Source organism: Cannabis sativa, chromosome 9, assembly GCF_029168945.1.
Source record: "Cannabis sativa cultivar Pink pepper isolate KNU-18-1 chromosome 9, ASM2916894v1, whole genome shotgun sequence".
Lineage (NCBI taxonomy): Eukaryota > Viridiplantae > Streptophyta > Magnoliopsida > Rosales > Cannabaceae > Cannabis > Cannabis sativa.
This window is the reverse complement of record NC_083609.1, coordinates 35,984,289-35,993,577: the sequence shown is the minus strand read 5'-3', so window position 1 is coordinate 35,993,577 and position 9,289 is coordinate 35,984,289. Positions and strand designations below refer to the sequence as shown.

Genomic DNA, 9,289 nt, shown 5'->3' with positions numbered 1-9,289 from the left:
AAGCTACTAGGTGGATATTTCGTATGATTGTCCTTTCTACTCTACTTGTATTTTGTCCTTTTATTAAGATTGATTCCTTATCTATGACAATCCTTTGGTAATCATTTTGGCTATGTTACATGTTGAAATTGCTTATCGAGTAGAATCAATAAAAATAGACAAACCAAACCATTTACAAGTTTACAAGAAGGACGAAATAACATCTTCAATTATAAATGACCCATAAACGGCAAACATCTTGAGGCCAAATATTTCGAAAGCATAAAACTAATAATAATATTGACATATATCCCCAATTAAATATTAATAAATTAAATTAATTATTTAAAAATGTAAAATACAATTTTTGTTATGTTATCAACCTACGGTCATGTTATAGAAAAGGCTAAGTTATAGCCTCTTCAGTAAACACTATGTATTATAATGAAAAAGAAAATAAAATACATGAAATAAATAGATAAAATGATCCAGTCAAGAGGTAATAATCGTACTGTGATTGGCCCACATGGTACAAAGGGCCAATGTAATGGTGAGAAATACACCAATCTTCTTCAAAAACACAGACAAATTATTTGCACCTCTTATGTTAACCACTGAAACTTTTCCTGTCTCGTTGCACAACTTAGCTCCAACACCCCTTTTCCTTTGCTTTATGAAGAAGCTGACATCAGAACCAATTTCATTTTCTTCGAAGACACCAGCTCTAGTACTACTTGAAGTACCAAACACATTTATCTTTTCTACCTGCTCAACACTTGTCCAACTAAGTGATATCATGCAGATGATGGTGCTCAGTATTGTCCACCATGCTACCATCATTGATTTCGTCATTTCCACTATGTTTTTATTATACTTCATAATAACTGTTGTGAAAGAATCTTGATCACGATCATGAGTAAGGGTCTGATCGGATTTCCTTGCAAAATTTATATCATGTGTCCCTTTAGAACCTACCAAGAAGTGGTTGCTCAATAAAAGCACTGGATTCAGATGGACTTGAACAGTTTGAGAAGGCACAGATTGATGAAAGAATGTCTCAGCAACCTGACGTGTCGAGACGAATAGTCCATGATTGACTTTGATCTCCTCTACGACCTCAAAACTTGGTGAACTTGAATATTCATCCATGTTTCCTTCCTCAATTAAGTTTTCATTTGGGTCGCTATTGATGAATTCAAGGGAAAATTGATCGTTTGTCTGTTCATTTTCTTCATTCAACTCCTTATTATTGCAGCTGCTTTGATGGCATGCTTCACCTACATGTATAAACTCCAAACTCGTCTCAGTGAAATGATAGAAGAAATAAGGACGGAACATATATGTTCATTATTCGACTTAATTTAAACAATACGTATAGAATTTAGATCAATCAACATTACCATTATTATCTGCGTGTTCTTCTCTACGGTAGCTAGAAATATTTTCAAATGGAACTATCTTCTGTTCTTCCACGAAGCTCTGTTAATTTAATTTAAAAGAGAGAAGGGTTCATGTTAATATATACAAATAAAACACTTTCTTGAAAACATAAAATAATTAAAATATATATATATATATAGGTTGAGCCATTATCTTTGCACCTACTTAAGCAGCATTTTTTTATTTTTAATACATGAAAAAAAAAATAAATAATTCAATGTTTTTTTTTTTTGTATGTATGACTGAAAAAAATAAATTGTCAACCCCCATAACGGGAAAAATAATACTGGAATATAGAAAAGGGAAAGCATATTACATAATGAATTAGTAAGAAAGAGAAATTTTTCAATTGCGCACGATTTAAACTAAACATTGAGTTATATAGTATAAATATTGTATTGTAGAATTACATTGGAGAGAAAACTTGACTTTAACATTGAAAGATTTAGTTCTATAATGTTGTTAATTATATTTATCACTGCAACTATGACACAATATATAAATTATTTATCCTTTTTAAGGTTTTGTGAAGATTAACATTAAACATGGTGATAGATTCAAGAATTTGTGTGAAAGAGAATTATATTGATTAATAATAATTAAGCTCATACCTCTTCTGCAATTTTGCTGGACATTCCTATCCATCTCAGATTTTCCGCTGACCTCTGATCCGATTTGAAATCCTCATCGAAATCTCCGATCTCGATGGATCTCGCTAGGTGATCTTCCCAGGAGTTGTCCACAAACCGCATAGAATTCATGTGGTTGTTTTCTAACAATGATTGGTTGTATTGAGTGTCTTGGCCAACCATGAAGCTGAAATCATCAGCCGCAGTACCAATATTAACATTACTTACTCCCCACATTGATGCGTCATCAGCAAAGATACTACTGGGCTGGTTTATCAGTTCTTGAGAAACATGAGCAACCGAGAGGATTTCTTGTAAGATATCAGTGTCATTGGCCGTAGTTTCTAGGATTGCCTGATGTTGATGAGAACTTGACTGCATCGCTTTGAATTCATTGATTTTCGCTGAAGCTTGACCAAAATCTTCTACTTCCAATGGAGGAAGTGTCAGCCTATGTTGTAACCTAGCACACTCAAGTGCTACATCAACCTGTCAATTATAGCAATTAAAAATTTATATAAGTATTGCTTTTTAATACTAGCAATATATATTTCTACATTATTGGTTATTAAAGGTAAACCATTTTGTATATTGGTATTATTTATAAAATATAAAACTGTACTGAAGCTATTATAAAATAAAAAAAAATAAAAAAAGTACCTTGGAAGGAGGGTAAGAAATTCCTCCTAAATTCTGAAAGGATGAAGTGGATGTTGTACCAAAATTATAATTAAAATTGTCATCATTAGATAAGAAGTTTGTCCATTTATGTGAATGATGATATTCTGGTCTATATCTTTGCATCATAGACTTTGGAGCGGAGCAAGTGTCAGGAGGCAGCATTGAATAATTGTTGCTCTCAAAATCGTCACATCTTCCATCAGAATATATTTCAATGCTTGAAGAATGATCACTAGTCATGTTAATGTTGCGATTATTATGATTAAGAATCTGATGATGATTCTGGCTCATATGGTTAGTAGTACTGGTGCTTGTACTTCCGTAATATTGCTCTCCAATCTTTGGCCCAACAGCACTTTTCTTGAATACACGACAAAGTGCATACGCATCCTACAATAATAGCACAAATAATTATCCTACATTTTTAAAATTATACAAATATAATTACCATCACTAGTGTTGATACATACACATATATATATATATATATATATATATATTCTGGCCACATTTTATTTTCTAAGAATTGATAGATATAATATTAGTGAGAATAAATGGAGCATAGAAAAAATCGAAAGAAAGTTAATTGAAAGATTGGGAAATCACCTGGAGACCTGATGGAATCTCACACTCTCGTTCATCCAGACGATATTCATGCATAACCCAGTCAGTTCTAGAGCCATGTGGAGCCCTTCCTCTGTAGTAAACCAATGTTTTTTTCATGCCAACTGCACGTGTCTGCGAGTTCACCTTTCGGTCTTTCCCTGTGGCCTTCCAGTATCCACCTTTCGTTGCCCGATTTGTCCTCGACCCATTTGGATATTTGCGATCTCGGGGACTGAAGAAGTACCACTCCAGATCTTTGCTCGGTAACAATGACTTCCCTGCATATATGTATTTTCAAATATTTTACTCATATCGAAATTATATAATAATATTTTCATTAGAAAATAAATCATTGAATAATACTGTTTCAAGTTTCATTATTAGCTAGCGTTTTTTATTTTTTGGCTTAATTTGTCGTAGTTATTCTTGTCGTTCGTTAGAAGTAAAACCCTAACAAGGCAACAAGAAAAATAAAATAATTAAAAAAGGTATATTTTAAAAAGACGTAAAGGATTGCTTGGGAAATCTTGCATATATTTCTTGAAGAGAATGCCATTCTTTTCTTTCCGTGGAGTGCTTTTTTGACTCGGGTCTCTTCCCCTATGAAGTCTTCATGTTCACAACAGAACCTATAGCTTGATCGATCTGTTGATAAAGATCGAGGGACCATATCTTGGTGCGACCTAAAGTACTTCCCTTTGTCCATAACCTCAAATACTAATATAATTAAAAGTGTAACATATTTGACTGGTAAAGTACTGGGTATTCGATCAAGTCACTTGAGTTGATTACTATCCAAATCGGTCAATAATTGATTGGAGGATAAAAAAAAAAGCAGCAATTATTTCATCCGGAAGACGCATTTTTATCAATAATGATTTCTTCTAAAAGGTTTTCTAGCCCCGATATATGTTACGTGCTCACTTAACGGAAGAAAGAAAAACAAAATCAAGGCACAAACATATGAATTCGCAAGAAAAATACTCTAACATATAAATATTAAAGTATTAGTTATTGTTTTTGTCAAAAGAATAAAAAAAAGTTATTAATTATAGATTGTTTCCAAATTTCTAATTTAACTTGAAAAATATGGATCGAGAAAACGTTTGACTAATATTTACTAAATTCAACTAACATAATCTCGCTTATTTCCTGATGAAAATAAAAGTGATCAAATCAATCTATTGGAGATGAGATCACTCCCAAACTTTCCGAAACAAAATTTATGCTAAATTATGTAAGTTAGTATGCTTGCATACTTATTATAAAACGTAATGTTTAATTATATATAAATAATCATTACCTGGTAAATCCCAAGGTTCGCACTTGTACAGATCAACTTCAGGGATGATCTCTAAATCGATCTTACGGCCGTTGATCTTTCTCTTCAGGTAATAAGCTACTAGTTCCTCATCGGTTGGATGGAATCGAAAACCAGGGGGCAACGAAACCGGTGCCATTTCTTTCCCTCTACTTACCCTGCTAATTTATGTTATATAGTATTTATTTCCACACTCCTCTTTCACGTTAGTCACCTGAGGTAATATAAGGATTACAAAAGCATCAGTGAAATATATATAAGTATATTGGTATTCAAAACCCTACTAGCTTACCATATAATCACGAAGAAAGAAGAAGAACGCTTTTAGAAGAAATAGCAAATGTGTCTTCTCGTTTGAAGAAAGCAAATTTTAATGTGTATTTATATATATATATATGACTGAATCATACAGTGGCCTACATATACATATACAATATATACGTGCATGTAATTCAGAGTAGTACCTAGGTCTTTACTACTAGAAAGGACAGAATTCAAGACGTACCGCTAATAGAAACAAAACACAAGAGACAGACGGAGCGAGGGATAGGGAGAGGGAGCTAGAGAGAGAAAGAGAACCAAATCGTGAAATCTTGGAGTGTTATTATTATTCTGAGAGGTTTGTTTGCTTCAAGGGTTTTGTTAATATGAGGACAAAAAGGAGGAGAGAGAAATGAAAAAAAAGCAGAAAGTGATTAGTGGCGGTCACCCATACCTTCTATATAATTTTATTTTATTTTAAAAAAAAAAATTCTTTATCTCACTTTAAGGATTTCTTTACTTTCTTTTAAAGTCCATACCATATAATACAATATGATTCGTGTTATCGTTCCCCTCAAGCCTTACGTATTCCTCACCCTCTCGGTCTCTCTCTAGGCCTCACTGCCAATTATCCCATTCTTCGTTCTTGTCCTTTCTTGGAATCTGAGATACACGTGGTGATTTCTGATAGGATCAAGTTATGGGGCCGACCTTTTTACGTTCATATTATATATATGTTCGGAAATATAAAAGGACCAAAACATGTAATCCGGCGGCGCCATGAAGAATATGTTCAAATTTTGAATGAAGAATGTTTATGTATAAATAAATCCTCATTCCCACTTCCCTGTATCTTTTCCCACGTAGTTTCAAGTCATTCCCTTATTTGTTCATTGTCTAACTCTTACTCTTCTTAATTTTTATTTGTTTCTAATTTTTTTTAAGAGGAACTTTATTAAGAACCAAACAACTATACGGCCCCTTACAAAGTCTTCCAAGCAAATGGAAATAAACCATGAAAAAAACAAAGAAGAAGAAAAGCTCCTACAAATCTCTAAGAGGTTTATTAGCTAAAATGTGAACAATACTATTACAACACCTTTGTAATAAATAGAAAGTTGCACTAGCAAGTGTAAAATTTGGTATTGATCACTAAAATTAAAAGAATTTACGAAGCCATATTGTCACTACAAAAATAAGGTTTTTAGGGGAGATGGAAGTTGAGTTGCCCTTCCAAACTTCTTAATCACCCTAACACGCATTCGGGAAAATATTTTGCAAACAATAATAGCAGCTATGAGTGAAAAACAGATGAAGAGGAGAAGCAGAACAGAGTAAAATACTCTGTAATAATTTTATTATCTTCTGAACTAACTTTACAAATACAAGAGAGGGACCTTTTATAGAGTGACTTGAGTTAGTTGGGAATAACTAACTCAGCTGAACATAACCGAAAAAACAGATCAAGACCAAGAATTGGTTAACAGATATGTAAATGACGGTAATCTTATAATAGCCCCCTCAAGCTGTAGTGTAGATGTTCGAAATGCTCAGCTTGGAGACAATATTGTTGAAAGGTGTTGGTAGCAGAGCCTAGGTAAAAATGTTAGCGAGGTTGTGTTGGGATTGAACATGAAGTAACTTGAGGACGTCTTGTTAAACCTTTCCTCGAATGAAGTGCCAGTCGATCTCAACATGTTTAGTGCGCTCATGGTAGACAGGGTTTTCACTGATGTGAATGGCAGTCGTGTTGTTGCAATAAAGAGAGGTAGATTTGTTGAGTGAGATTCTAAAGTCTTTGAGTAAAGCTAGGATCCATGTTACTTCGGAAGTGGCATTGGCCATGGCTCTATATTCGGCTTCAGCTGAAGAGCGAGAAAAAACCTGTTGTTTTTTTGATTTCCAAGATACTAATGTTGGAAATATTTTACGAGGATCTTACTAACAAGTATGTTGTTTAACATCCTAATATGAACTTCTAAAATGATATTAAATAAACACATATAAAATGTGAGAAACCTTACAGTGATTGCAGCAGAATATAATGTCTCATTCCACTAAGATCTCTAACCCTTGTATCCTTTCTGTCGCAGAGTATCACCAAGATCTGAGCCCGAATGTCCTTCTGTTGAATTGGATTCTTCATGATCTTCCACACTATGATTGAGGTACCACTTGATGTGTGTGGGCACTCACTCTATCACTCAAGGGTTTGGTTTCAGAAGTGAAGAAGAGGAAGAGATAGTGGCGGCTAGGTTAAGGGAGAAGGCACTCAGTTTTTCTCTGAAGGAATAAGATGCATCATCTTTTTGCTGAAGCCATCACTACCTATTTATAGGATGCCACCTAGGGTTAGGTTAGAATTATTTGGCATTAAAATAATGAAAAAATAAATGATAGAAGCCTACATAAGTAGCCGGCCTAGGCTTAGGATATTGGGTCCCAGTTTTCCAATTTTGCTGTTTTATCATTTCTACATCTCATTTTCTCAAAAACGCCAATTTTCCAATTTAACCATTTAAATTCAAATTCTAATTATTTAATAACTAAAAATTAATTATTAAATAATATTGTCATTTAATATATTTATTAATTGGACTAACCAAAGTCTCTTAATTAACAAATAACCCCTAGAAACTCTTTCTTCACAATTTAGCCCTTGCTTAGTGAAAATTCACAAACTAGACATAGTCTAATTTTAGAATTATAATTCATTAATCAAAATAAATTAACTGAGTCTTACAAGTAGTATTGTCTCAACTAGTATGAGGACCATGGGCCTATATATCCGAACTTCCAATAAGCAGACCAAGAACTTACCAAGTAAATTCACGGACTTATTAATTCTTTGTTGCATCCACGCATAGAACTTAAAATTGCACTCTTAGTTATATAGAACGCTCTATATGTTCCACCATATAGATACGCTATCAATTATCTGTTGGAATTTATTTTACCAGGATCTTAGATCTACTCACAAGTATGTTGTTTAACACCCTAAATATGAACTTTCTAAAACGATAAATAAACACATATAAAGTTAAGAAAACCTTACATTGATGGCAGCTGAATAATGTCTCCTTCCACTCAGATCTCTAACCCTTGTATCCTTTCTGTCGCAGAGTATTATCAACATCTGAGCCCGAATGGCCTTCTCTTTGTGTGTGATCGTTCACAGTCTTCCAATCTATGATTGAGGTACCACTTGCTGTGCATGGGCACTACTCTATCACTGAGGGTTTTCTGGAAAAGTGATTTTCTGATTTTCTGACAAAAAGCATTGAAAGCATTAATTTGACTGAGCCATCACTTTTTATTTATAGGCAACTACTAGGTTTAAATTAGCAATTATTTGGCATTAAAATAATGAAAATATCAATTTGAAAAACCATCCCAAGTGGCCGGCCATAGGTGTTAATGGGCCTTACTTGGATTTTGCAGTTTTCACAAATTTTATTTCTATTTTCTCAAAAACACCAATTTTCTAATTCTAACCATTTAAATGCCAAAACTAATTATTTAATAACAAAAATAGATTATTAAATAATATTGTCATTTAATTTAATTATTAATTAGACATATAAAGTCTATTAATAAATAAATAAACCTAGAATCTCTTTTCTTTACAATTTCGCCCGTGCTTAGTGAAAATTCACAAAGGGAAATTTGATTTTCTATACTTAGAAAATCAAAAAAAAATTTCCCTAAACCAAAAATTTAAAACCTAAAAAAACTATTCCTTTTTTTTCAAAACCCCAAAAATACCCCCCTCACAATATTCTCTCTCTCTGCATCATCTCTCTCTCCCTCTATCTCACCCCAACCGCCCACCCTCACCCGAACCACCCTCACCCACCCACGTCAACCCCAACGCCGATCACCACCCTCACCCCTGTCGACCACGACCCCAACCCCTCCGACCCCAACCCCAACCCGAAAGAGCAACCCCAGTCTCTGAAACTTTTTTTTTTCCTGCGATTTGAGAGAGGGAAGAAGACAGAGGTCCGATGGTCGGACCTTGGGGGTCCGATGGGTCCGACCTTCGGACCCATCGGACCCCAAGGTCCGACCATCGACCCATCGGACCCCAAGGTCCGACCGTCTTTTAATTTTTTTTTTTCTGCGATTTTGGAGAGAGAGGAAGAAAGAGGTCAGATGGTCGGACCTTCGGGTCCGATGGGTCCGACCATCGGACCCATCGGACCGAAGGTCCGACCCGCTTTAATTTTTTTTTTTCCTGCGATTTGAGAGAGAGGGGAAGAGAGAGGTCCGATGGTCGGACCTTGGGGTCCGATGGGTCCGATTGGTCGGACCCCATCGGACCCCATGCTCCGACCATCGGACCTGGGGTGTGGGATTCTTGGGACCGGCT

The 9,289-nt window shown here is 34.7% G+C and overlaps 1 protein-coding gene across 2 annotated transcripts; it reads right to left on the bottom strand.

Annotated features, from left to right (window-relative positions):
* Positions 1-287: 287 nt before the first annotated feature.
* Positions 288-5,768, bottom strand: LOC115721797 (NAC domain-containing protein 54). 2 transcript variants are annotated; one of them, XM_061103795.1, is made up of 7 exons: positions 4,949-5,768; positions 4,639-4,870; positions 3,336-3,613; positions 2,709-3,119; positions 2,031-2,537; positions 1,380-1,458; positions 288-1,256 (listed from the first exon to the last, which is right to left on the bottom strand). In XM_061103795.1, the coding sequence occupies exons 2-7, from the start codon at positions 4,793-4,795 to the stop codon at positions 472-474; spliced, it is 2,217 nt and encodes a 738-aa protein (XP_060959778.1). In that variant the 5' UTR covers positions 4,796-4,870; positions 4,949-5,768; the 3' UTR covers positions 288-471. The 2 variants fall into 2 exon arrangements, with proteins under 2 accessions (XP_060959778.1, XP_030506735.2); XM_030650875.2 differs by having other exon boundaries at positions 5,162-5,767.
* Between the last annotated feature and the right edge of the window lie 3,521 nt (positions 5,769-9,289).

Excerpts from the sequence above, each read along its gene's own strand:
- LOC115721797 (XM_061103795.1), bottom strand. The coding sequence starts at position 4,795 with ATGGCACCGGTTTCGTTGCCCCCTGGTTTTCGATTCCATCCAACCGAT. Across the intron at positions 3,120-3,335 it reads AGATTCCATCAGGTCTCCAG|GATGCGTATGCACTTTGTCG; the intron begins GTGATTTCCCAA and ends CTATTATTGTAG. Across the intron at positions 1,459-2,030 it reads CCAGCAAAATTGCAGAAGAG|AGCTTCGTGGAAGAACAGAA; the intron begins GTATGAGCTTAA and ends TTAAATTAACAG.